The 26,557-nt window shown below is 61.1% G+C and overlaps 2 protein-coding genes across 7 annotated transcripts in view; both read right to left on the reverse strand.

Moving 5' to 3' along the window:
- Positions 1–769: 769 nt before the first annotated feature.
- Positions 770–10,688, reverse strand: INPP5E (inositol polyphosphate-5-phosphatase E). The gene is made up of 11 exons (XM_040225526.1): positions 10,533–10,688; positions 8,607–9,687; positions 5,572–5,695; positions 4,161–4,258; positions 3,520–3,644; positions 3,311–3,430; positions 3,016–3,123; positions 2,532–2,693; positions 2,319–2,434; positions 2,048–2,184; positions 770–1,575 (listed from the first exon to the last, which is right to left on the reverse strand). Exons 2-11 carry the CDS (start codon positions 9,452–9,454, stop codon positions 1,443–1,445), a joined length of 1,971 nt encoding a protein of 656 aa, XP_040081460.1. The 5' UTR covers positions 9,455–9,687; positions 10,533–10,688; the 3' UTR covers positions 770–1,442.
- A 330-nt stretch (positions 10,689–11,018) lies between these two features.
- SEC16A (SEC16 homolog A, endoplasmic reticulum export factor) overlaps positions 11,019–26,557 on the reverse strand; it is a 30,066-nt gene continuing 14,527 nt past the window's right edge. For 2 of the 6 annotated variants that reach the window (XM_040225536.1, XM_040225535.1), the window contains exons 8-31: positions 26,286–26,428; positions 25,447–25,508; positions 25,203–25,341; positions 24,618–24,857; positions 23,664–23,761; positions 23,189–23,270; positions 22,915–23,032; positions 22,674–22,785; positions 22,419–22,524; positions 21,637–21,777; positions 20,681–20,794; positions 20,369–20,561; positions 19,826–20,056; positions 19,365–19,447; positions 18,563–18,694; positions 16,657–16,737; positions 16,421–16,477; positions 16,224–16,335; positions 15,691–15,828; positions 15,376–15,452; positions 14,670–14,747; positions 14,141–14,200; positions 13,266–13,343; positions 11,019–12,505 (exon numbers count right to left, since the gene is read on the reverse strand). In XM_040225536.1, the coding sequence (XP_040081470.1) occupies positions 12,437–12,505; positions 13,266–13,343; positions 14,141–14,200; positions 14,670–14,747; positions 15,376–15,452; positions 15,691–15,828; positions 16,224–16,335; positions 16,421–16,477; positions 16,657–16,737; positions 18,563–18,694; positions 19,365–19,447; positions 19,826–20,056; positions 20,369–20,561; positions 20,681–20,794; positions 21,637–21,777; positions 22,419–22,524; positions 22,674–22,785; positions 22,915–23,032; positions 23,189–23,270; positions 23,664–23,761; positions 24,618–24,857; positions 25,203–25,341; positions 25,447–25,508; positions 26,286–26,428 (2,744 nt within the window). In that variant the 3' untranslated portion in view covers positions 11,019–12,436. Of the gene's footprint in view, positions 12,506–13,265; positions 13,780–14,140; positions 14,201–14,669; positions 14,748–15,375; positions 15,453–15,690; positions 15,829–16,223; positions 16,336–16,420; positions 16,478–16,656; positions 16,738–18,562; positions 18,695–19,364; positions 19,448–19,825; positions 20,057–20,368; positions 20,562–20,680; positions 20,795–21,636; positions 21,778–22,418; positions 22,525–22,673; positions 22,786–22,914; positions 23,033–23,188; positions 23,271–23,663; positions 23,762–24,617; positions 24,858–25,202; positions 25,342–25,446; positions 25,509–26,285; positions 26,429–26,557 lie in introns of all 6 variants that reach the window. The other 4 variants (XR_005718491.1, XR_005718492.1, XM_040225537.1 and 1 more) reach the window with 4 other exon arrangements.

The raw sequence follows: 26,557 nt of genomic DNA on the forward strand, positions 1-26,557 counted from the left end.
AGAGCCAGGTTTTAAAAACCACCCTCACGCATGGTTGTATTTCAGTTCTTTATGAAGCTTATTTTGTAGACCCTGGTCAATTTCATTTTCATTAATTTGAATTTCAACCTAACTTTCCAAGTAAAATCCCATTCATGTAAGTCTAATTGGTTACATAGAATATACTGCTTCACCGTGGACCCATGAGATGTGTGCAGTGACCACCCCCCGCCCCTGCCAGCCCAGGACATGAAGCTCAGTCTCAAGCAAAACTAATTCACATCAGTGTCACTGACTTTTCCCTGATTTGTCAGAAAATGCCGAGAAAGACTCCATAAAACTCTACTCGTTGTGACCCCCGTTACCACAAAAATCTGTAACGAGACTTCCTGTTAATTGGTTCAAAGCTCAATGGTACATTCATCAAAATTTTATACATCCAGTCTGAAGACTTTCCAGAAACCAGCTGGGATAGGCCATGCATTTTCATTCATGGAGTTTCCTGAATTTGTATCAAAAGACTGGGTATGTATCACTTTGAAATGGAGACACGTTTTGGAAGCTGAGGCTAATGAAGGTTGGATACAGTATTGGTTGGAAGTGACTTAATATCACTCAACAGGATCTGTCCAGAACACTTACCTGGGGCCGTGCGTGGGTGTAAACAGGATGTGGCCGGGTGAGGCTGAGCTTCCCCTCACAGTGACAGCCTGTGCTCCCAAGAGCCTTGAAAGAACAGGTGTGCAAGACTGGTCTTTCTAGGACCCAATCTCTGGCCAGAAAGAGCTTAAGATTCAATATATGCATTTATTTAAAAATATAAATATGGAAAAATAAATAATTTAAAAGACTAGATTGAACGCCCCTAGATTTTCCCACATTCAAAGCCTATGCCTTTTTTTTTTAAAGAGGGGCTAAGCCACAAGGCAGTAACGGGCCCTATACCCTTTAAGAAAAGACATCGGTGGGGCGGCCTCGGCCAGCAAAGTGGCGACACCCCGCACTTCCAGCGGCTGCTCCGGACCGGAAGTGCGTCCCTCATGCTGCTGCTCTGGGCTGACATGACCTCAGCAGATGGACCCAACGGCTGGGGGAGGACAGCCAGGCAGTCCGTGGGCCTGAGCGGCGGCTGGCCCTCCTGGTTCCCAGCAGCGCACCCTGCCCCCCACTGGGTGCCAGAAGGGCAGCTCTTGGTCTGGGTTGTGGCGGGGGGTGGGGGGTGCTGCTTCAAACGGTGAACCAGGATGTGCACACGTGATCACCTAATGTGAGGTTAGGGCGCCTGCCTGCAGGGCCTGTGACCTGCGCTCGGCCAGCCCAACTTGGTCCTTCTGCCGCTGACGGCTGCCACGGTGCGGGGAGGTCAGGGTCGGGCCCACGCAGCCCAGCCTGAGTGGGGGCTCTGCGGGGACACGCGGGTTCCGTTCCGGGAACAGTCCGTCCCTGGGGCCCCTCAGGAGGCCTCAGGAGATGCTGCAGATGGCGCTGGCGTGCTGGCTCTTGAGTGCTTGCTGCCTCTGGATCTCTCTGGAGATGCGTCTCTTGATTCCCAGAAGGTACAGCTCCCGGTCGAACTTGCCGGCGGCTAGCGGGATGCTGGGGAGGAAGGGCCGTCAGGAGGGCACTGTCCTCCCAAGCCCCCGCACCTGGGTGTCGGCCGCGGGCAGGCGGCATGTGGAAGAGCTGGGCACAGCTGAGGCCTGGGTCCCCGGGGCTGCGCCCGGCCCCACCAGCCGTGTGCCCACCCGCAGCTGCGTGCCGGCAGCCAGGAGACGCTGCCTCCCGCCTGTGCTGGGCCAGCCCCTCGGTAGGTGGCCCCTGCCGCCCACCAGCTGTTTTAGGGGGCGTGTGTCTGGGAGGCCTGGCTGGCTCGGGGTGCGGGCAACGTCCCCACCCTCTCGTGTGTTGCTCACCAGACGTTGGCTTCTGACCCACTGCACAGCCACCTCCCCTTGGGGCGCCCAGAACCCTGCTCCCCTCAGGGCACTGGGACATGCAGAGACCAGGCTGTGCTCTCAGGCCGCCCCCCGCCCGGGGCCCGGGAGCAGGGGCATCCAAGGGTACTGACTTGTCTCTCCCCGGCCTCACTTTGACCCGGAACAGGCCGTACACGGGGCGGTGGTCGGACGTCCTGACGCCGGGACAGGAGGAGTACTTGACGGGGCAGATGTCGCCCTCGTGGCGGCTCCTGTACAGGATACGGTCCTGCGGGAGGCCCCGGGGCCGGTTGGCGGCGGGCTGGGCCGGCCTGCTCTCCCCTCAGCTGCCCTCCAGCCGAGTCCCCAAACACGGAAGCCCCCAGGCCCGGCCCCTGCTCCGCAGCCCCGCGGGCAGCTCACCGTGTAGGACGGGGTCCTCTGCTTGGAGGTGGTATCATATGAGTCCTTCCCGACGTCGAACTTGTACGACGGCAGGAAGTGGATGTCTGGCTCCTGGAAGCCCTTGAAGATGGACCCTGGGAAGGGGCATGGCCCCGACTCGGTGGCGGCTCAGGGCCGGTGCCACCCCGCCCCTTGGGCCCACCCGGCCGCAGCGGTGCCCTGCCCACTCACCTCTCTGCATCTCGCGGGTGAGCTGGTCGTGCTGCAGCAGGGCTTGCACGCTGGAGCCGAGGTCCTGCTTCAGGATGGCCTCCACAGCCGCACGCCCCCCGCTCAGGCGGAAGTTGAAGTCCCCAAACCAGAAGACCTCATCAAAGCGGGTGGTGACGTCCGCTGGGGCACGAGCGGCAGAAAAGTGCGTGAGCCCCCCACCCCCGCCGTGTGTCTGCACCCCGACTCTGGGTCAGGACACTCCCCCACGCCCCTGGAAGCGGGTGGCAGAGCAGGACGCCCTTGGGGCTCAGGGCCAGGGAGGCACGGGGTTGGGGGTGGTGTCCACAGCTTTCTGGGTTCACGGGGTCACAGCTCGGGGAGTCTGGCGCCAGACCTCGCTTCCGGTTGGTGAGCGACTGCAGACTTTTCTGGCCTTGGTTCTCAAGGCTCTAAACGTTCCTCTCCATTAAACCACCCAGAGAACGAGGGCAAAGCTGCTCACCAGCGTCAGAGCGGTAGGGGCTCGTGTCCGGCACATTCTTGGGCAGGGCCAGGCCCTGCACGGTCTTGCTGTAGTCCACCAGCCGCTCGCCCACCTTCCCGTCTCCGGCTGCAAGGACAGCAGGGTGGGGCCTCTCCACAGGCAGGTTTCTGAGCCCAAGGTTGGTGCCTGGGGGTCGGTCCGAGACAGACCCCCTACCCAACAAGGTCTAATCACCCAGCATCTGCACCGTGACCTTCCCCTCAAGGGGTCTGGGGCTCACAAGTGAAGGGGGGCCTACAGGTGAAGGACTTACAGGTGAAGTGGGACGTGATGAAGAGCAAGGAGGTGCCGAAGAAGGTGAAGCTGACGCCCAGGGCCCCCTTGGTCTTGATCTGGGACACGATGCGGGTGGTCACCGTGGAGCTCTCCACCTCTGTGGGAGGAGCAGGGCTGACCCAGGCGGTCTTGGGGGCCGGCCAGGCTGCCTGCCCCCACCCTGCATGCCCAGCCCGGGGCACCCACCTGAGCAGAACCAGATGAGGTCCCTGCGGATGAGCACGGCCATGTAGAGGGCGCCGTGGGCCGCCGAGTACAGCATGACGTAGTGCGGGCCCAGGGTCTCCTGCAGCCGCGCCTCCCACTCCCGCCTGCAGGGCGGGGGGCGGTCAGAGCCGCACAGCTCAAGGGAGAGCCTGGGTCTCCCCCTGCTGTCTCCTCCATGGCCACGGTCCTCCACTGACTCCCAGAGGCCAAGAGCAGGAGCCCAGACCCCGCCCCCCAGTGTCCGGAGCAGACTGGGCACCTCCACTCTGGCCAGGCCTATGCCGTGACCCTGCCCGTCACCAGCTGAACTGCCCACACGGCCGGGACAGCTGAGCGATGAAGTTCGGGGGCTGAGCTGGGGGCCGCGCTGTGCTGGGTCCCCCTCACTTCTGGAGCAGCTATTTACAAGAAGCTCTGTTGCATTTCTTTTAAACTCTGCGAGTCCCCACTTGAGAGGAAAGCGATCCCGGTTGAGCCCAGGCTTAGACCACAGCTCATGTCTCCCCTCCCACGGGGGTCTCAGGCAAAGGACCGAGACCAGTTTACAGGACCACACTGGAGCAGTGGGTCAGGGACGCAGAGCGGGTGGGGCAGCAGCAGGGGAAGGGCTCCGGCCCTACCTGTCGGAGCAGCCCTCCTGGACGCCCACAACATACAGGTCCTGGGCCAGGTCAGCCTCGGCTGGCAGCAGGAGCTCGTCCAGGTTCGGCGGCAGCTCCTGCAGAAAGGCAGCTTCTGCAGGGGCCCCACGGCGGGGGCTCTGCTGCCCGGGCACCCTTGACCACACATGGGGAGCCGCTGGCCCGGGCAGGCTGCCCACCCCTCCCTTAGCCTGTCCTCACTGGGCCTGTGCCCCATCCCTTGCCGGGGCCCACGCACAGCAACTGTGCTGCCTCCAGCCCCTGAGCCTGGCTGCCCACAAGGGGACGCCCCCACACACACCTCTGCCCTCACAGCAGCCCCGGGGAGGAAAGTGGGCACCTGGCCAGCGGTCTCCACTCCCCCATCAGCTGTGGCCTGGGCGCTCTGGGCCCCAGGTGCAGGCTAGGCGGTGGACAGCAGAGCCAGCAGCCCGCAGGTGCAGGCCAGGCGGTGGATGGCCCGGGGCTCGCAGTGGACAGCAGAGCCGGCAGCCCCCAGGTGCAGGCTAGGCGGTGGATGGCCTGGGGCTCGCAGTGGACAGCGGAGCTGGCAGCCCAGGCACCCGTCGGCACTCCCACTCAGGTGGTGGTTTTGTGGGGAGGGGCCTGTCCTAAAGCAGCCCCGCCCATCACCCTGAAGGATGGTAGCCGGGGACGCAGCCACTTCCGTTTTTTGGACAGGATGTGCTTTGGTGCACATCGGAGACAGAAAGCACTCCAGACAAGGCCGGAGACCCCGCTGGGCGTTAGGTCGCCCGCCATCTGTAGGAAGCCCGTGGCTGGCCCCAGAGTCAGAGCCTCCCCCACACAGGGGTGGAGACCCCTAGCTGTGGGAAGGGATCCCCCAGGAGACACGGGGTGGCTGGAGAGAAAGCCCCCACTGGGCTCCCCCAGAAATCAGCGGGCAAACCCTGCTCATTCTGGCTGCGGTCCTCCGGGGCCCCGGCTCGCAGGCGGGATGGACATGAGCCCCGACCACGGGGATACACAGCGGGAGACAGACCCGGACCAGGGCGTGGACGCCCGCCCGCAGTGTGCATCGGGGCGCCCGTGTCCCCACACACTTGTGGGGATCCGGGAGGCGCTCGCACAAGTGGCCCAGGGCGACTAGAATAGCGGGGCCACCTGATGGCTGAAGGGTGTGGCCACTTGGAGGCCAGGTCGGGGGTGGGCTCTCAGCAAATCTCAGCTTCTTCCTCCCAAACCTGCTGTCAACCTAGAACTGCTCTAACACGTACAGTGCTTCTGCAAACCGAAGCATTTGTGCCGTGTGAACCAGTGGAGAGGTGGGCGAGAGGTGCTGTGATGGCCTGGGGCCTCCTCTGCGTGCCCCGGGTAAGAATCCGGAAGGAACCCCGTCCTGTCCCGTGTGGGGCTGGCGCCCGCTCACCTTCTGGCCCTGCATGTTCCACGTGGCCACGAACAGGGCCACGCTCCGGTCTGGGAAGTAACGGGCCAGCTCATCCGCCCCCATCAGGGCCCCACTCGCCAGCAGGCTCCCCTCCAGGTAGCTCCTGCAGAGACGGGCCAGACTGAGCTGGGGATCGCAGCAGACGGACCCAGGGAGGGGATGGGAGCAGGACACACCTCCGGGGCCAGGAGCCCCTTCCAGAGCTAGAGTGGCCTCAGGACCCTGGGGGGAGGTCATGGGGGGAGCACAGCGTGGAGAGCCCCTGGAGTCCAGGGAAACCTGCTGTGTCCACAGCTCTACAGACACCTGCAGGCTCCTGGCCTCTGGAGAGGAAGGAACAGGCAGGTGATGTTTGGGGCTTTTGCGGGGACCCTCTAAGGGCAAGGCTCTGGGAGGGCTGCAGAGGCCAAGGTGGGCTTCTGGACTGTAAGAAGACTTGGAGGGACACGCCCTTCTCCGGGGCTCCGGCCTCCGCCTTGCCATCCAGCACTGGGAGCTTGTAAAGGCTGCCCGGGATGCCTCTGTCTTCGCAGGTTCAATCCACTGTGGACTCTCACAGAATAACTCTTGCAAACGGTGCAGAGTCAAACACCGCCACAGAGGCCCTGCAAGGACTCTGCCTGCGGGGCTGTTCGCCTGGCTCCACTTAACCCGAGAGCAGCCTCGTGGGTGCCCAAGTGCCAGGGAGACTCCATTTAGGGACAAACCTCAGATTTGTGTAATTTTCACACGTCCACAAAAGACTATCAGTACTGCCTTGGTTTGTTTTTTTTTTTTCCCCTTCCCAACTGTGTGAAAACTGTTTCCCTTGGACCCATGACAAGGACTGTGCCTGACTGATCAGGTTCCCAAAGACAGAGGGGAACGCACAGGCTCAAACATCCAGGCTCAACCAGTCCATCCTAAAGGAAATCAGTCCTGAATATTCATTGGAAGGACTGATGCTGAAGCTGAAACTCCAATACTTTGGCCACCTGATGTGAACAGCTGACAAGTTCAAACGTCTCACTTGCTCTTTTCATTCCAACTTGCTTAGAAGACCGTAGACCCTGGCTTGCAGAGATGGGCACCAATCCCTTGGAAGGAGATGAAGTTTGAGTCCAGTCCTTACAAGCTCACATGAGAGGCTCTTAAACCCTGACCAAGCTCTGCAGGACAAGAGCTCATGATGTCAGGAGGCAGGCGCCTCCCTGAGGCCGCCCTGTATTGACGATCCCTTCTGGCTGCCTGCAGGGCTGCCTTCTCCAATCCAGCTCCGTCTGCAGTGTGTGCAGAAGGCAGCCCCTCAAAGGCACAGTCCACACCCCTTTTCTCCATCCTTGGCCTTGATCCCGGCCAGGTCCAGGCTGTGTGCAGCCCACAAGCTGAGACTCGCTCCTACACGTTCAGTGTTACTATTACTCCTTTTTAATCAATGACGTTGTTTATTTGGCTGTCACGGGTCCGGTGAAGCAAGGAGATCCAACCAGTCCATCCTAAAGGAAATCAGTCCTGAATATTCATTGAAAGGACTGATGCTGAAGCTGAAACTCCAATATTTTGGCCACCTGATGTGAAGAACTGACTCATGTGAAAAGACCCTGATGCTGGGAAAGATTGAGGGCAGGAGAAGGGGATGACAGAGGATGAGATGGTTGGATGGCATCACTGACTCGATGGATGTGAGTTTGAGTGAACTCCAGGAGTTGGTGATGGACAGGAAGGCCTGGTGTGCTGCAGTCCATGGGGTCGCAAAGAGGCAGACACAACTGAGCGACTGAACTGAACTGGGTCTTAGTCATGGCACGCAGGAGCTTCCATCTTTGCTGTGGTACATGGGATCTTTAGTTACGACACACAAGTTCTTCATTGTGGCATGTGGGATTTAGTTCTCTGACCAGGGATTGAACTCGGTCCCCTAGGATTGGTCAAGTCTTAGCCATTTGACCACCAGGGAAATCCCCTACACTTTTCAGTGGTTGGGGAAAAGAAGTATTTTTGTGCCGAGGGAAAATGACCTGAAAGTCACATTTTGGTCTCCTTGAACAAAGTGTTCCTTTGTCCTACACACTACCCTGCTGTTGGTGTGTGTGGCCTGGGGCTGATTTTTCATCCCCACGGCAGAGGTCAACACTTGCCAGAGACTGCGTGGCTCACAGACTCCAAACAGTCAGTGGTCTGGGTTGGAGGGGCGCGCCGGGGGCAGTGGGGGCAGGCAGGGAGAGTTCAGGACGGCTTCTGAGCTGCAGCCCGGGCTGTGGCCGCAGCGCGGCCCTGAGCCCAAGCTCCTGGAAACAGCAAGCCAGCAGACAGCCGGTGGCTGTGGACGGGTCAGGCTAGAAGCCCCTGGGGACCGGCTCTGGGGTGCCCCAAGGCTCTGGCTCAGGGCAGGGGGTACAGAGATGGAGATGGGGGTAGCACCTGCCTCCCCTTCAAGATATAAATTAGGCGATAATTGGGACTAACCACTCAAGCCCTGTGAAGCTAGACACCCAGCATCCTCCTTGCCCATGGGGTTGGGGGCCAAACCCTGCCTGTTAGGAGACCCTGGGGTGCTCCTGAGCGTCAAGGACAGAGGTCGGGCTTCTGCCTGCGCCCCTCCCTGCTGGAGGTGGGGCAGCCTGGCCACACCCCCGGGGGCCCCCAGCCCCATCCAGCTCTCCATCCTGGAAAAGTGCCACCAGGGGCATGGGGCACGGCCGCCTAACGCTGGTCCTCAGCAAAGGGACCGTGTGGACATGGGTCCCGGGACACACCTCAGAGCCCTGGGCCCACCTGCACACGTGCACAAAGGGGTGCTCCCAACAAGAGCAAGAAACAGGAAGGAAAACAGGCCCACCCTGTGTGCAGAGGGGTCTGTGCACCTCACAGGTGCCTGTGGGGCTGAGACGCAGAAGGAAAAGCTGGGGGGTGTGGCTGGGAGAGGGGGGTGGGAGGAGACGGCCCACACATGCTCCCAGGAGAACCTGCCCGCGGCTCGCCCGGGGCCTCTGAGGGTTCCCCGAGACCCGAGGCCGCCTCCCCCGGGGCCCTACCTGCTCCGGACATCCTTGGCACGGATGGGCGCCAGGAGGCTGAAGGTGGACCTGGACGAGCGAAGGGAGCAGTCGTCGTAGGCCGAGGGGCTTGGGGGCCGGCCGGGGCCCAGGCTGCTGTGCGCCCGGAACAGCCTTGCCTGCAGCCGGAGCTTGTAGTCGGCGTGATCTGGGTCCACCTTGTTTGCTGTCCGCAGGCCTTCGGAGGCCACACTGCGGGCCATGGCGGGCAGCGGGCGCGGGGCAAGCAGGCTGGCCAGCCGAGGGCTGCTCCCGGCCGAGGCCCCTTCCCGGTGCAGCAGGTCCAGGGACGTGCTGATCATCCCGGAAAGACAGTTTCCCCATGAGGAGGGCCCCCCGCTGCCCGGGGCCCTGCGAGCCGTAGGGATCTCTTGCAGGGAGGTGCTCAGGCAGGGTGGGGAGCCACTGTGGGCGGGGGTCCTGGGGGCCTCGTCCTGCAGGGAGCCCCCCGAGGGGCTGGCTCCATTCCGCACAGTCAGGTCCTCGCGGCTGGTTCGAAAACGCCTCTTCCTCCAGCCCTTCTCATCCAGGGACAGCGCCCGCTCCAGCCTGGGCCTTGGGGGCGGCGGCTTTGGGGTGAAGGGTCTCGCTTGGGCCTGTGGGTCCTTGTTGCTGACTTGCTCTGGGGTATCCAGGGGGAGCTCTGGGCTCCTCTCAGGTCCCCGACGGTCGCCAGCAGCGGGGGACCCCAGGCAGGGGACAGGCTCTTCATCACTGTTCGGAAGCAGTCCCTTGAGCATGCTGCCTTCAGGACGCAGACAGCCCTGGACAGTGGGCTGCTGGGAGGCGGTCTCTGAGTGCCCTAAGCTCGCCAACTTGGATGGCATAGTCCGGGGGGCCAGCCCTCAGGGCTGGGGGCAGCCTGGCTGACCCGGGAAATGGCTCCTCTGGGGGCTGCTGCCGACACCCAGGGTCAGGGCCGTGTGCTCAGCCGTGGCTGGGGGGGCGCGGAGCGGAGGCATGGCAGCAGCTGCCCCTCAGGCCTGGGGTGGTCCAGCTCGCACAGGACCAGCTGCTGCATGGCTGGGAGCCCCGAAGGTCCGGAGTCCCCAGAAAGTACCTAAGGGAACACCCTGCGATTAGCCTTCATCACCGGGCCGGTGATGCCACTTAATGACCCTGAAGGACAGCATGGGTCACGGTGATGGAGTGGACAGCTCATTAGCGGCCCAGCAAGAACGAGCATTTAGGCGTCCTGGCCCGCTGGCTCCTCCCAGGAGATGGGTGAAAAGTCCTGCATCTTAGGATGGAGGGAAGTCCCCCTCTTTTGGGGTGGGGGGGCAGTGCACTGCTTCTCACTTGGGGAGCCAGGGGCCCAACTAGCCAAAATTTCAGCCCCAAAGGCGTAGGTGCAGCCTCAGAGGGGGACCCGGCCCGAGCCCATTCCTTCCCCCTTGCCGCGCTCCCCGGGGTCAGACAGCCCTAATTCGCTCACCTGCGCGCCCACCACCATGGCTTGGCCCGCAGATCCCGCCCCGAGAGCAGGCGACCCTGAGCAGGTCTGCGCCTCGGCCGCGAAGGCCCCTGACTCAGGACTAGAGTCTGGCCCGGCCGGTTGCGCGCTCCCCAGGGTAACAACCGCCCGGAGCCGCGGGGCTGGGGACGGAGTAGGGGGGACGAGACCCGCGCCCGGGGATCCTGGCGCGCCACGGACCCCCGCGCCCCGCTCCGTGCCGGGGAATCCCACAACCCGATCCCGCGCCAGGGACCTGTACGCCCGGACTCCAACCCCGGGGTCGCCCCGCCCCGTCCGCGAGCCCAGCTCAGGGGTCGTCCCGCCCAAGGCCTCCGCGCTCCCGCCCAGGGGTCACTCGAGGCCTAGGTCGTGCTGGCCCCGTATCCCCGCCCCGGACTTTCTCTAGGACAGCCGCCCCCGCCCGGGGTCATCGCGCCCCGCGACCCCACCTCTCGACGCCGCCAGCTCCCCAGCTCCGCGGGCTTCAGCGGCCGCTCCCCGGCAACCGGCGGGCAGGGTGGCCTGGATCCCGAGGCCCGCAGCGGCCACTGGCGGCCGGAGGACCCAAGCGCGTCTAGCAAGAGCCGAGAGCGGAGGGCGCCCTCGGGTGGGCGCCGGTAGTGCCGGCGGCTTCCTTCCCCGGAGCGCAGCTCGCGCCCGCCCCTCGGGCCCGCCCCCAGCCCCACCCCTCGTCTCCGTATTTGACCAGTGAGGCCCCTCGGGGCCCGGAGCCTAGAAAGCAGAGCTCTACCCTGGTCCCTCTTCACTGCCCTCAGGATGGGCCCGCCCACCGCCCATCGGAGAGGGGCCCCCTTCTCCTGGGGGGGCCCTAGCGGGCGGGTCTGGTGGAGGAACGGAAAGCAGTGGCCCAGGGAGCCCTAGAAGCGAATGAAACCCAGGTCCCCAAAGGCATCAATGAACCAAGGGAGCCAGGGTGAAAGGGCTCGAGCGCAAAATATTTTATTTAACAATTTGCACTTAGGAAAAATAGCAGCTCCCCCCTCAGAGGAAGCTTCTTGAATCAAAACTCGCTGGCGGTTGACACAGACAACAGGTAGGGCCACGGGGGGCAGGTCTCAGCCCAGGGGTCATGCTAGCACTGACCCTGGACACGAGACCGCCCGCCAGTGAGGTCGGCCCCTCCCACAGGGACACATCTGTGACGCGTCCTGGAAACCGTTCTGCGGGTCCTTCCGAGACGACCCAGTGGACCCGAGGGCCCTGTGCTGACCCCACCCCACCCCACTCAAGCCCGACACCTGGATTAAAACCCAACAAACCACGTCCCCCAGCGTTCTACAGAAATTATTTCCTAATGATTTTTATAAATATTTAAATCTTTTCTTTAGTCCCTTTAGACAGAACAAGAAGAATGTGAACAGTTTTGAGAACAGTCGATGAAGCCTTAAAGCTGAGTCCGCCAGGAGGTCATCGTCCTGTGCAGGTTCACAGGCTGAGTCAGCAGGTGAGCCACTGACAAGTCCGGGGCCAGAAAGGTCGGACTCTGGAGCTTCAGACAAGAAACAGCTGCAAGCCACTGTCTTCAGGATGTTATCAGCTCCCTAAGTGACGCAGCAGTGAGAGGTGGACGTCAGCTGGCAGCGCCGCAAGGGCCAGCCATGGGAAGCAGGGCCTGGCGGGTCCACGGAAAAACCCAAACCAAACCCGGAGTCCCAGCTGTGACGCTGGGCCCGTTGCTCAGAACAGCTCCGTCCCAACTCGCCCCTCTGACTGCTGGAAGCCGCCTGGTCCTGGTGAGGCCACAGGAGACCCACGCAGAGCTGGGCACGTCTTGGCTCCAGGAGATAGAACACAGGTCAGCAGCGAGGGCTGCTCTCAAAACCTAGTGGAACTGCTGCTAAAGGAAGCCCAGGTTCCTCCGAGACGAAGCACCCTTCCAGGCTCAGCAACGTGGGGCAGGGGCTGACCTGACTGCCTCTGGGAGCAGGGCAGGCAGGCGAGCTCCTCTGAGTCAAAGGTGCACCGTCTCCTCCCGGCGTCTCAAAGGACCTCTGGGCTCTATTTGGAAACGATTCACCGTGAGGTTTTGAGAGATGCCTTAGTTACTGAGAAGCAAAATCCTCCTGTAGCCAAGATGCCTCCAGCTTCACTCAGTGTCATATCCTCAAGTGACTGCAGACGTTGGATCCTTAAATCATTCCTTTGGGTCTAAGAGTCACTCTTCATCCAGCATCTTGAAGGTGTGGAATTAATGTCAGAACACTCCGCAAGTCATTTCTGAGTTGCTGCGTTCACGCCCGTCTGGGGACAGACTGGAGTCGCAGGCTGTTGGCCTGACCTCAGGGCGGAACAGCCATCTCCCGTCCTGGTGCTACTCCAGGACGTGGCCCTTCTAGCTTAACGCTGGGTACTTCCTCTGGCCGATCCTCCCCGTCCTTGAGCTTCCTGAGGCGGCAGGGGCCTGAAACAACAGGGACAGGACTGAGGTCCGCATGCTGGCCCAGGGGGGGCCGCAGAACAAGCAGAACAGACGACAGGTCTCAACAGACAGGTGTGTGATGTCATCTCGTGTGCAGCCCAGGCCCCTGACTAAGGCAGGGTGGCGGGGTGAGGCTGCGCCCACAGCCGGGTGTCTGAGGAGCCCCGGCTGGCAATGGGGGTGGGGGTCAGGGCAGGGAGCACCCGGGGAGGCTGCATGGAGCACAGGCGTTTACTCTGGGTCCCAGGAAAACCCTAAGCAAAGTCAGAGTCAAGTTTTGTGAAGGCATCAGCAAGGTGAAGATCCAGCAGAGAAGAACCCCTTCAGCTGTGGAGTGGAGATGCAGCTGGCGGCTGAGCAGGGAGAGCGCAGTCGCGTGGGCCCACCCCTGAGGGAGCCCAAGGCTGGGGACCCCAGGTGGCGAGGGCAGGGTCTGCCTTGGGATGCCGCTCGAGGTCAGGGAAAGTTTCGAATTCCTAAAGCCAAGACCTCCCTGCAGACCCCCTCCTCTATCGCGTCCCAAGACTGCCCCACCTCCCGTCCACTCTCTCCAGGCCAGAGCCTGGGAGGGAGACAAATGAAAGGAAGCATTTCTGGCCTGAAGGTCACCAGCCACCAGGTGAAGAGGGGCCAAGGTCAGCCGGGAGGGGGTCAGCCCCACCCCAGGGCAGTGTCAGCAGGAAACTGATGGGGCCCCCACCCCCAGAGCAGCACAGAGCCGTGAGACAGCGAGGGTACTTACTTGTGCAAACTGAGCAGGGTTGTAGAAGGGCACCCCAGCCCCAGGAGGGGCCCCCGCGGGGGCGAGAGCACCAGGAGCCTGAGGAGCACACAGAGGCCGTCTCACCCTCTGACCGAGCACAGCGGCTTGGTTCGTTTGCAAATACGGACACTGTTTCTGAGTAGGGTTTATCACACTTTTGAGGGCGCCACAGAAGGTCAAAGGCGCTTATTGCAGAACTACATTTAATTATTTAACGGGGCTCAGAAGACCAGTAAAACCAGGGCATGCACACGCAGCAGTGGGGGAGGGGAGCAGGCACTAGGGATCGCTCCAGGTCGCAGGTGTCCAGCTACAAAATCCAGTGCTCTAGTTTACAAACGAACAAGTCCCAGGAAGTCCTTCTGCTGAGCCAAGGGAATGCTTAGTCCCACAATGCATGGAAGAGGTAAAGTGCTCTTTTATTTCCCATCGAGCCTGACCACAGGACAGCGGCCACTGCCTCACCCTGCCTGGCCTAAAACACTTTCTCCTGCTTGATGAGAAAACAGAACCTGTGACTTTGCAGTGACAGCGTCCTGATCCCAGTTGGCACGCACACACACCCACACTGTGAAGCTACGCCTGTGACTGGTCCTTTGAAAAACTCAGTTCAGAAAGAGCACAACCACAGGACTTGTCCCTTCGCTACGGGCATCCTGGAGTCAGTCTGACCATGGATGTGCCTGGATATTCGACACCACCCTCCAAGAACCTTGAAAGAAAGGAGCACTGCGCCCTCAGGCATGTGACGGCTGAGCGGCGACAGGTGGCGCCGGGCCAGGGGCAGAGTGACTGAGCAGCACAGCGATCTCAGGGGAAGGACAAGCCCCGGGCACACGGCCAGCCACAGGTACCTGGTTAAAATGCTGGCTCACTTCCCGTGATAACGAGCTCAGTGAACTACAGCGCGAAAGCTACAAAACAGCAAGAACACACACACAGACAGACAAACACCAAAGTCAGCGTGCGCCCCGCTGCTCCAGCTGGCAGCTCAGTCCCAACGAGCTGTGCTGCTGCCAGAGTTGATACAGCTCGACGGGGAGAAAGCCTGAGACTCCTGCCTCACGGGCAGCTTTTACAGGAAATGACCCGTGCGAGAGGGAGGTTCGCCTAGGCCAGGCCTTGGGCGGCCTGACCTCACGCTGCCCGAGGGATGGAGGGGACCCCCACTGATAGGCGCTCGCAGCCCTCACTCTGGCCCAAGCTCCCAGATGACTCTGCGGACACCAGTGTGCCTTTTTTAGGAAACACAACGCTACTCTGGTTCCTTAGTTTCTCAATCGCCCTTTGGCCACCCGGTAACATCGTCTTAGAGAAGCCTCTCGGACACTGTGGGCCTCCGAGGCCCAGATTCTCCGCAGACGCGCCCCCACTGCCGTTTACCTCTCCTCCCTGGGGACCATCAAGTCCAGACGCTGGGAGTTCAGGTCCAGGGAGCAACGCCACTGTAGGCCCGAACACCTGCCGGGACAGAGGAGAGGCTGCTACCAGCAAAGCCGGGTGAGCCGGAGCTCCCACACAAGGCAGGACCACCTGGGATAGCGGCATGGCCTCCCGGGGGCGCCTTCTGAGAAGCCCTGCAGGTTCTGCACAGACTTGTTACTCCAACCCGCATTGCACCCTTACTTCCCGGGCACCTGCTGTGTGCCCCATGGCGGCCCTGCGATGGGTGCCATAACCCCACCCACCAGGCAGCACCCTGAGGCTAAAAGGAGCTGAGTGACCCCATCCCCTGCCCCCGACCCTTTTTTAGCCTTGCCACACCGCTTGTGGGATCTCAGTTCCCCAACCAGGGACTGAACCCTCGCTGCTTGCGGGGAGTACAGGTTCCTGGCCACTGGAGCACCAGTCCCCCCGACCCCGAAACTTTAAATAGCTAAATAATGGAGAACCAGGGCTGAAATTAAGCTCCATCCAACCTCAGATATCAAACTCTAAATGACTGTATTTCACACACACAAAGAAACCCCCTATACCAGTAAAACATCAGCAGGACAGTGTTCCCAGAGAACACGCACGTGGCCGCCTCTCAGGGGAGCAGGAGGCTGACTTCCACTGCCCCCGACACCCCGCTGTGTGCATGGCTCACCTTGGGATCCGAGGCGGGCTCCGGCCTGCCCAGCCCCTCCCTGCTGGCCGCCTCGGCGGACGGCACCTCCTCTGCATCTGTGGGGAGACGGGGGAGGCCCTCACTGTCCACATGGCCCTGGGGCCTGGGGGACTCAGCCCCAGAGGACACACGCCGCCTGCACCCCCCGCGCAAACATGCCTGCAGATAGCACGGCGGGCCTTGCGCTCTGCATTCACAGCACTCTTCTTGAAAGAGAACCAAGGCCAGGGGCCCAGAGGGAGACCTGAGGTCAGCAGGCCGGGGGCAAACAGCCCTGCTACCCGGGCTGCGTACCTGCGTTTGGGCCCAACAGGTGAGCCGGAATTGGAAGCGGGGCCAGGGGTGCAAAGAGGTCAGTGGGAGCCAGGGTCGGCTCGCTCCGCTGGGGGCCCCCCGGGTTCAAGACGTCCACGTAGCGTGCCCTGGTTCCAGCTGTGACACGGAGAGGAAGCAAGGTCACCCCCACGCCATGGCCCCCAGCTCCATTCTCCACATGTCCAGGGAGCATGGGGACCCCTCTTCCAGCCCCAGGGAGGCTGGGCCTGACCGGGAGCCTCTCCCAGGGCCTTCTGCTCAGGTGAGGGTCCCACTTCATGCCACGATGCTGCCAGGCTGCCTTTCCGACTGATCGGATCTACCCTGCCCAGGACCACTCACTGCTCCGGGGGACGGCACCCCAACCCCAGACTCATCTTCAGAGAACCAGCCCTCCTCTCGCGGGAGACAAACCACGCCTGACACACATGTGGTCCTTGGCAGGCTCTGGAGTGTCTATAGGACAAATGGACAACCCAGACGATCTCTAACTTTTGGCTGGGCTTTGTTACCTGCTTTTCTAGAATAGATGTTCACAGTGGGTCTGGGTGGCCCTCCAGGACCAGGGTGGGCAACTTGTGGAGCCTTTGGAAGGGCAGTTGGAGGCGGGGGCGGAGCCTTCTTCTGTGGAAGGAAAGCCCACTTGGAGATCTGCCACCCCACAGCTCCTGCCCCAGGGAGGGCCTCTCCGCCCGGGGTCCCAGCTCACCTCCTCCTCCGGCTCGTTGACGTCCACCCATCGGTTCTTCTTTTCATCCCAGACGATCTGCCGGGGTTGTGAAAAGTAAACAAGAAAACTCAGTAGCACGAGGTGAGCAGACTCAGGCCCCGAGTGCAAGAGGCGTCGGTCCAGGTTCGCCAAGGGCTGAGACGCTCCGTGCAGACAGCTGGAAGCCCTGCTGCTGCAGAAGCCCCGGCTCCCCAGGCCCACCTGGCAGGACTCACCGATTTGTTCTTGTCGTCTGGCAAGTAAGCTTCTGTCCTTTTCTTCACAGGCAGCCAGCGAGAGAACCAGGACTCGCTGCTCTGAACAGAGAAACCGCCAGAACAAGCCTGAGGTCATGGCACTGAGAGAAATGAGTCCAGCACAGCAGGGCGAACCCGCGTGAGCCCCGGAGTCAGGGCCTGCAGGTGCCAGGGCCACAGAGAAAGGGAGCAGACGCCCGGCTGGAGGCAGGAGCGGGCCTGACCCCAGCGGAGTCAGGACTTCAGTGAAGATGACAGCGCCCTGGGGACGGTGGCGGCCGCACGACAGAACCGCACGCTTGGAGGCAACGGGGGCAGCTAGTGTGACGTGCATTTACCACAATTATAAAAATCGGAGCAGTAATCTGCCTCCTGGAGCATCTTACACCCAAATGCCAACAACGGGCAGCCTGAGACCATCTCCCCCAGCAGTGGTGACAGCTGGCAAGTCCGTGCAGGCTCCTCAGAACAGGCCCTTGCGCCCCAGACTGGGAGAGGTCAGGTGTCAGGGAGGTTGGCCTCATCCTGCACACGCTGCCCATCATGTCCACCACAAAGCACAGCAGCAGCAGCTCCACAGCCCCACCCCCCTCAAACCTGCGGCTGACTCCACGCTGAGGGGGATCCAGTCACCTGCACGGCTTACCCACATTTTGAATTAAACGTGTCTTCACTTGCGATGCCAGCCATGGGGGCTTCCCTGGCACAGTGGATAGGAATCTGCCTGCCAACACGGGGGATATAGGTTCCATCTCTCACCCGAGAAGGTCCCCTGTGCTGTGGAGCAACTAAACCTGGGAGCCCCGACTACAGAGCCTGCACCCTAGAGCCCAAGAGCCCAGCTACTGAAGCCCGAGCACCCTGAAGCCCGAGCTCCGCAACGAGAGAGGCCACAGCAGTGAGAAGCCTGTTGCAGCAAAGAGCAGCCTCCACCTGCTGCGTCTAGAGAAAGCCTGTGTGCAGCAACCCAGACCCACAGCAACCCAAAATAAATAATTTTTAAAAAAGACACCAGCCATTACAGCAGAGGCTGCTGAGCACTAGACTGAGAACCGTGTTCTCAACAAGCCACCATCAAAGGGTAAGAGGCCACTCAAGGCTGGAGAAAACGTTCACAACACGCATCTGACAGAGCCTGCATCCACGTAGAAGAACCACCGCCAACCTGAGGACCCCATAAAGGATGGGAGAAGAGCTGAGCAGCCCCCCACAGACAAGGACGGGGTGGGGAGACGAGCACTCGGAAGGGCACCATTACTCATGAGTGTCACTGACCCCAGCACGAGGGCCACCGCCACGAGGGCAGAGAATGCCGCCCCAGGGACGTGGGGCCGGGATCTTGCCTGCTTGGTGCCGGAAGGCCCACCTGGTAAACCAGCGAGGAGGACTGTCCAGCAGGACACTCTAAAGCTGGACACACAGCTGTCCCGTGATGCTGGCATATACCCTCGAGAAAGAAGCGCATTCACCACCGCAAGACACAGACAAGACTCACGTGGCTGTATCCCTTATAAACGCAAACTAAAAGAAACCAACCAGCGTCCGTTCCTGGGGGAAAGGACGACGGAGGCGTGGTGTGCCCACGATGACACGCTGCACAGCGAGGGCCACTCCTGCACGTGAGCCTCAACCTGAGCGGTGGGGGCAGGCCAGTGCTGACACCAGCCTCCGGGCAGCTGCAGGGGCCCTGGACCCACGGGCCTCGGGGCGGGCAGCATCCCCCACTCTGAGCTGGTGGATCACACGTGGACACAGACAGACACACACCACACACACTTCACTGCACAGACGCTGCCCTTCCAGAACACGCTGGGCTCCATCTTCACACACACGCGGTCTCCTCGCCTCGGCACCCACCCCCTGCCCGGCTGGGGCTGTGAGTCACCTTCTTCGGCTCCTTGCTCTCCTTCTTGGTGGCCTGGACAGGTCTCTGCACTTCGGGCGCAGGCGTCAGCGGTGCAGGTGGCTGCAGGGCCTGCGGCGGCACCTCGGAACCCGGCGAGGTCCTGAAGGAGCCCTGGGGGACACACGGGAGCCCTGAGGATGGGGCAGTCTGAGAGACAGAATTGTTTAGAAAGATGTTCACCCACAGGCTGAGACAATTTTTTCAATACAGTTAAACTGTCACTTTTATTTTCTCAGGGACAGAATATTTTAAAGGTAAAACACACAAGGAGAGTTTCCCAGGACACCAAAAAGAACTGGCTATCTGTAAGAAGCTTCCAGAACACGGCTATAGAAGCGTTGATCCACGCACCCTCCCACCCTTGCCGCTGGGATCACAGCACACAGACAGGGTGCTTGTTTAGGTCAAACATGTCTGATACAATGACTCTTAACTTCAAAGAAAGCACTACAAGCTTTACAGATCCCAAAAGAGATGCGGAAATCACAGAAGCCCTCCATTTCAAAAAGCTTAAAACTGACAAGATAGTTTCATTATAGATACGTATTTCTCCTCCTTAAAAACCTTCTTTTATACCATTACTTTTCTATTAACGTTTACAATAGTTCTTCATATTTTAAGGGTTCAAGGTTTCTCTTTATGAAGTTAATTCAAAAGACAACCTCATAAATTTAAGTACTATTGATCTACTTACAATTTAAGAAAGAAGAGTTGAAGTACTTATTCACTGGGGTTTACAGAAAACAAACGGCATAAAAACAAAAACAAAGTGGGCAAGTACCATATTAGCAAAGTTCCCACCAAACTCCTCCTCTCCCGGCTCCGAAAGCGAGCTTCTGCCGGGCGTCTCCTGCGGCACCGACCCTGCCAAGGGAAGCGCGGCTCCAGTGAGCTTGGCGCCAGCGCCCAGGGCAGGGGAGCTCCATGGCCACGCCCGCCGCTGGGGACGCACAGTTCCCCTACATGCCAGGCCTCCTGACGTGGCCTTCAGAAACCCAGACTGCGCTGTTCTAAACATGTAAAGATGAAGCTTCCCCTTTAGAGCAAGGCTGTCCAGGTGGACAGACGGCCAGGGATAGCCCTGTAGGAGGAGTGTCAGCGCGTCCCCTGGGTCACCCCCACCCCAGGACACCCACTCCCACCTCCTCCCGGTCAGGATGACTTAGGTTCCTCCTACAGGCACCTCCTTGAAGAGCAAACCCACTTCACTCTGCCCTCAGGACAGCCTCTCTGCAGACCCACCTGCGTCCTGGCTCCTGGCCTCCGGGAGCAGGCAGTCCGTCTCCTGGAGAGGTGGCACCCCAGGTCCGGGATACAGGGCCACAGGGTCAGGACCAGAGGGCTCTTGAAGGCCAGGTACAGCCCCTGGAGGGCCGTGTACAGGCTCTAGCTCGACAGGAGCTGGCAGTGGCACGGGGAACACGGGCACCTGGGCGGGGATGGCCGCTGGGCCATCGGGGAGCGTCAGAGGAGCTGCAGGACGGTGCAGAAGGGGTGGTCTGAGGCCACGTGCTCACCCCAGGGACTCCACAGGCACGCCTCATTTACTGGGAGACGGGAACCCTCCATCTGAGCACGAAGGCTGAGGCTGCCGGGGCATCATGGGGCCTCACTCCGCACGGCGCAGGTTCAAGGCTACAAGAAGCCCCGACAGCCCAGCGGGTGGCCATCCGGCCCCGCGCAGGCCGCTGCCTTCACGGCCCTCCCACCCCGCCTGACCTTTACAACCCTGGGGCGTGACGGCTCATCGAGGGAGGTGGCATTGGGAGGCTGCCGCGGGCGCACCTGAGGGCAGCCGCCGCACGTCCTGGCTGAAAAGCTTGGTGCCAGGCGCCGGTGGGGCCAGCAGCGGGTTGTCGGCGCCCAGGCCCACTGGCTGGGTGGATCCCGGGCCGTCACGGGGGCCCACCTCAGGGCTTGGCAAGCTGGGGCAGCGCTGGGGGCAGGCTCCGTCCTGACTCCAGGCCACAGCGCCCTCCTAAGGGAGAAGGGCCTCAGGAGTCTCCCCACCGGACACCACCCCCTGCCCCCCAACAGAGGTGCCCCAAGCACGGGAGCCCTCGGCGTGCGCATAGGGCCCCTTCACACCCAGCACACCTCGACCCGTCTCTCCACGAGCTGCAGCTGGACCAGCCAGGCGGGCTCCGCAGACGCCTCCTCCTCCGGCTTCTCCTTCAGCTGAGGATCAAAGAGGCGCAACTGGGAGGCGACCTGGAAACACACAGAGATATAGGCTCTGTTCCCACAGAAGATGCCCGCCAAACCCACTGTGGCCTGGACACAAGCCAGACTGCACACGCAGCTTTCCTCCACCAGGGGGGCCCAAGTCGCACTTGCTGGACCATCCGTGACTGTATACGTGTGAGAAGAGGACCTGGGACTGTCCTGGAGTGTGCACGCGTGAAGACAGGACCTGGGATCGTCCTGGGCTGTGCACGCTGAGGAGAGCGCCTGGGACGTCAGCACCCCCTGCACTGGCCGCAGAGGCCACAGCACCGGACAGATCCTGGGGCCTGAGCCCACCTCCTCTGGACTCTACTCACCGGCGCCCCAACCCTAGACACGCTCATGCTCTGGGGGGCAGTGGGGGCTGGGGGGAGCAAGCCTGGCCTCGCGGTAACGGCTGGAGCCGGGAGGCAGAGATGAGGGCTCGGCAGCCCGTCTGTGAGCTCCTGTGACTCTGAGAGCTTTCCCTGGCAAAACTCCTGTCACGAGAGCGCAGGCTCAGTGCCACCTCCAGGCAGAGGGACACGCAGACGCTGGGTGCTGGCAGAGCGTCGCGTGCTGACTCACGGAGCAGGAAGCTGGGGCTGCGGGGCCACAGCCAGGACCCAGCGCAGAGAGGCCCCCGGTGTCAAGTGTGAGGCTGGGGTGCCCGGGTACGCGGGCCTCCTGCAAGCGGGCCCTTCTCACGCCAAAGCTCCCAAGGGCCCTGTGCTGAGGTGCAAACACTTGCTGCCCAAGAGTGTGCAAGACTCGTGTCGGTCGGGAGGTCTGAGCGCCATGTGACTGCGGCCCCCGTGGGGCCCCAGGCTGGGGGCGGGGGGCGTCACCTGCACCAGCTGGTGAAGCAGCACCGGCGAGTGTCTGTGGGGCTGTGCCAGGATGCTCTTGGCGATCGCCTCGCAGTAGTGGAAGGCCTGCGCGGCCAGCCCCATCTCAGCCAAGCGGCAGCAGTAGATGAACTTGAACACCTGAGACAGACAGACAGACGAGCTCAGCGGTGCTCGAGCTGCCCGGGGCGGCCCCCTGCACCCGGCCGCCCCTGCCCTGGCCCTTCCATCCTTTCTCTGCGCTCTCCACGGCCCCCGCCCCGCCTGCTCACAGCAGAGTCAGGCCCCTTTCCCCAGCAAGTTTAGATCAGAGTACACAACTAAGCTTCTGAGAAACTCACAAACCTGGAACACAGCCGTCAGCGTTCCCAGCCACGGAGTGAGCATGAGGCGCCGCCACGCCTGTGCTGTGACGACGGCCTCTGGGGAGGCACCAGTGTGCTCACCCTGCTCGGCTGGCACCCACATGCCACGCCGTTTCACACACGCACACACAGTCCCGTCAGGTACCACCCTCCCGGAAACACTGTCCACAGCTGATAGGAAAGAACTTGCAACCAAACAGTGGAAGTTCTTAGTACTTAAGAATACTGAGAACCAAACCACAGTCAGAACTCTGAATGTGACAGCCTTCCGTTCCCGAGAGTTACTGGTTAAGACCCCTCGAGATCTCCAAACCCGTTTCATCGCTTTTTGTTTCCCCGAATAAAACCCGTAACAGCTACAGCCTTGTGAGCACTGATCAGGCCCACCCCCAGGAGTGCGCTGGAGTCCAGGCCCACCTGGATGCTGGGAGGGGAACAGGCCTGCGCCCCCAGGGACTGCGCGTACTCATAGGCTTCTGTCCTCTGGATCGCTTCGTTGGTCGCGAACTTTGAAAACGGCAAACTGTGGACAGGCATCGTGTCACGCCAGAGCGGGCCCCCTGGAAGCCGACGCGCCACCACGCGAGGCACCGCGTGCGCGGCTCCCTCAGCTGCGGGGGGCCTTGTCCCTCCTAAGGGACGAGGGCGCCACGACGCTGACATGTCCCTTACCTGTGGTTTGACCCAATTAAGACGAGCTTTGTGGTCTTTTTGGTGTACACCCCAAATCCGACCTGGGCCATGAGGTAGCAGAAGTGCGCGGCGTCGAGGAGCCCTTTGGAGGCTGAGGGGAGAGAAAGCAGGCGGGCTCAGGCTCCGGGACAGCACCGCGCTCTCAGGGACACACAAACACCCCAGCCGGAGAGACAGTCTCGGGCCGGAGCACCGACGCCCAGGGCCCTCCGCAACCTACCCAGGGTGTCGCCCATTGCAGCCACGGCCCGCGACTCCACATCCACGTTGCTGCTCAGGTTGGACAAGATCATGGCCAGGTGTGGCCGCCAGTCTCCCCACTTCTCATCCCCACAGCACTGAAACCAGAAGCAAGCAGAGAACCCTCAGCCACAAGACACCCAGCTCTGCAGGGCTCGAGCACGTGGGTGTGAGGAGGAAGCAGGCGCGGGACGGCAGCGTGGGAGCGGACTCTGCGCAGAGGCCGAGCTGAGGCGCCGTCAGGACCCACTGACCGTGGACGCGGCCGGCATCCGCCCTGACATCAGCTGGTAGACGGTCTGCAGGGGGTCATTTATCGGAAGGCTGTTGGCGAACCTGAGTGGACGTAAAAAGAGGAAGCTCAGCCAGTTCAGAAAACAAGAGACAGAACAAGCCTGGTCTCACCTCCGCCCATCTGGTGACTGGACTGATGCTTGACCTGGGCCAAACGTACACACCAGAGTTTTTGAAAGGCTGCAGTTGAGGGAGACTACAGAATTCACTGAGATTTTATAGAATTAAAACTCTGCAGTCGACAGAAACAGTTAAATCCCTTAGCCACACCACCCAAGGAGGAGGGCCCAGGCAGCCTGCAGCCAGATGTGGCAGACGGGCCTCCCCAGCTTCCTCCTCCACCAGGAGCTCGGGCCTGTGGGCTCCCCAGACCGCAGAAGGCCGGGCCCTGGCCCACGGGCACGCCCACAGCTGCGCCGCAGCAGGACTCCTCACCTAGTCATGACTCTGGCGTGCGTCCGGCTGTCCATCTTACTGGCGAGTAACAAGGCGTGACCCCACAAGCCGCTCTTCATTGCAGACTCTAAGGCGTCCTGCAAAGCATCGAGAGTGTGTCTCAACCCTGAGAAGGACAGGGGCCCTGGCACGTGTGCTGTGGGGAGCGAGCAGAGGGTGCAACTGCAGGTGAAAAACCAAGCGGACGGGAGGCCGCGAGATGCGTGCCCCGCTCAGAGGCGCAGAGAAGCTGGGCTCCACGCCTCCCCCTGGTCGGAGCCCCTGCAGGAGGCTGTGGAGGCGCCCTGCTTTGGCAGCATCGGCCCAGGGCACACACGCTGTCGGGACCAGGCCAGTGGGGCAGCAGCACTGCCGTCCCCTCCGCTGTGACCGAGGCCTCGAGGCCGCTGACTCCCCAGGCCCAGAATGACCCCTGGCCCTGGGCATCTGCCCGGCACCAGCAGCCCCCCTTCCGCAAATAACCTGGGCCTCAATTCAGAAAACTTCTGACCAAAAAGCAAAAAGGTTTTAATAGAGACAAACAGTAATTAAATGGACAGGTTGGGGGATTTCCATCAGCTGTAAGCTGTCCATGTCAAGATCATTTCCTTATTGTACTAAGCGTTCCTCTGGGCCCCCGTTCTGCACTGCCTGGTGCCCGCACGGAGCCAGAGCAGGGCGCGTCCCCATGGCGCCGCTCCACTCTAGCGCGGGGCCCGCCCGCTCACGGCAGCGATGGTGCAGTCCCCCCAGCTGCATCAGGACACACGGATGTTGTCCTGTGCACGTGTTCACCCCGAGGCAGACCACACTCAGCAGGGTCACGGCCCAGGCTCAAGCCTGCTCATCTGCTGAGTGACTCAACACGGAACCGGCAGCTCTGACCACAAGCGGCGCTCAGGATAAGCCACCGTTCGCACCTTCAGAGATGACACGCCAGCGCGGGTCACTCACCTTCTTGCGGCCGTAGAGCAGCAGCTCCCGGAACCGCTCTGTGTCTTTCTCGAGGGTGCTGGCGGCCTGACTGTCCGTGAGGAATGAGAGCTGGGCCTCGCCAGACTCCTCCTCCTCCACCTGCTCCATGGCCTCGTTGGTGAAATCAATCAGGTTGGCCTCATTCGGCGACTTCCCAGGAAGCCAGACGGTTCGGTGGTCTCGTAACAAGAGCTCTGCAATGTCTGTGCCCACCACGGTCTGTGAGGGCCAGGAGGGAGAGCAGGCTCAACCACAGATAGACCCTCCGAGGGGGCAAGACCATCCCAGCCTTGGTTCGGGAGGGGCCATCAGACCAACTCGGGCGCAGAGCTGCTCCCCCCTCGCTGGGAGCAACATGGCGCACGGCACATGCCGGGCAGGCCAATGATGGGGAGGCCAAACCTCCCTTTACCCCAAACCACACGCCCTGCTGGACTCCTGCTTCCTGGGGGACGCCCTGGATGGGAATGCCTGGCCCAGAAATCCTGCCTGACCTTCCTGGGGGCCGAGGACACCTGGACTAGAGCCAACGAGATGGGACGTTCTAGGAGGGGAGACACGTACCCCGTTCTGCCTGCACAGCAGGACGATAAAGCTCCAGAGGAGACTCGCAGACTCTTTGTCTATTAAGTTTTCATTCTGCAAACACTTTGTAGCCTTGTTCTGTGCAAAATTAATAACATCCACTTTATGGGTGTCATCTCTGCAAAAAGAACACACACTCGGTGAACAGCAGCCGCTGCGTCTGCCAGGCCGTGCTCAGCACAGCCAGCGGACGGGTGCCGAGAATGCTCCTGTGGGCACGTACTTGCCGAGAGGTCCTGGGAAGGCCCGCATCTCCTCCTGCTCCGGCGTGTGCTGCAGCAAGGTCTAGGCAGGGACAGGAGAGGGATGGGGAGAGCGGTTCATGGGGGCGGCGCAGCACTGCCCGGCCTGGCCCACGTCTGCTGGCCACATCGGCAGACAGAGCTACGGACACCGTCCTGGGGACGGGCTGTCCCCCCATGGGGGCAGCACCTCTATCACCGAGCGTGGGCAAACCAGGTCTACGACAGTGACTTCCAAACTTTACTCAAGCAGTGAGACCCCTTCCTCCTGCCCAGCCTCTGATGCAGGGCCTGGATACACATGATGGAAGAGGCCTGCCAGGCACAGAGTGGAGTGCCACCGGTAAAACAAGCTTTTATAGAGCCTTCCCTTCAAAATCAGAAAATCAAATAACAACAAAAAATGAACACAGGATAATACCAAGCCTAACACAAAAGTGAAAAAGTGAAGTCGCTCAGTCGTGTCTGACTCTTTGCGACCCCGTGGACTGTAGCCTACCAGGTTCCTCCGTCCATGGGATTCTCCAGGCAAGAATACTGGAGTGGGGTGCCATTTCCTTCTCCAAGGGAATCTTCCCGACCCAGGGAACGAACCACAAAACCCCCCCAAAATTCTTACTAACAAAATATTGACTTCTGGGAGGAAACAGACGATAGAACAGAACCAGAACAACCTACAAATCAAAGACTCGTGGGAGTTACCATCTCTTAAAATTGCCTTTTTAGGCAAGGACACGAGGTGAAGATGACAGGCTGTAAAGCAGGTTTTCGGGGTAGGGGGGGCTGAGTGATGACACGGAATTGCTCCCCACGGAATTACCTCCATGCTGTGAATTTCAACCAGTGCAGGCTGTCCTTCTGAAGGCAGGTTTGGAATCACTTTGATGAGCTGGCCCCCAGGACCAAACCTGGCACAGACGTGAGGCACCGAGAACTTCTCGGGAGAAGAGGGTCTTGACGGAGCTACACGGGGATCAAGTGAGAGAGCCGCCAGCTTGCCACTGCTTAATGCTTCCCAACTAGTTCAACAGCTCGGACTTTTAAGGCACCCAGACAGCCAGAATCACAGACTATCCAGATCCGCTGACTTTC

The sequence above is a fragment of the Oryx dammah genome, unplaced genomic scaffold (assembly GCF_014754425.2).
Source record: "Oryx dammah isolate SB20612 unplaced genomic scaffold, SCBI_Odam_1.1 HiC_scaffold_25, whole genome shotgun sequence".
NCBI lineage: Eukaryota > Metazoa > Chordata > Mammalia > Artiodactyla > Bovidae > Oryx > Oryx dammah.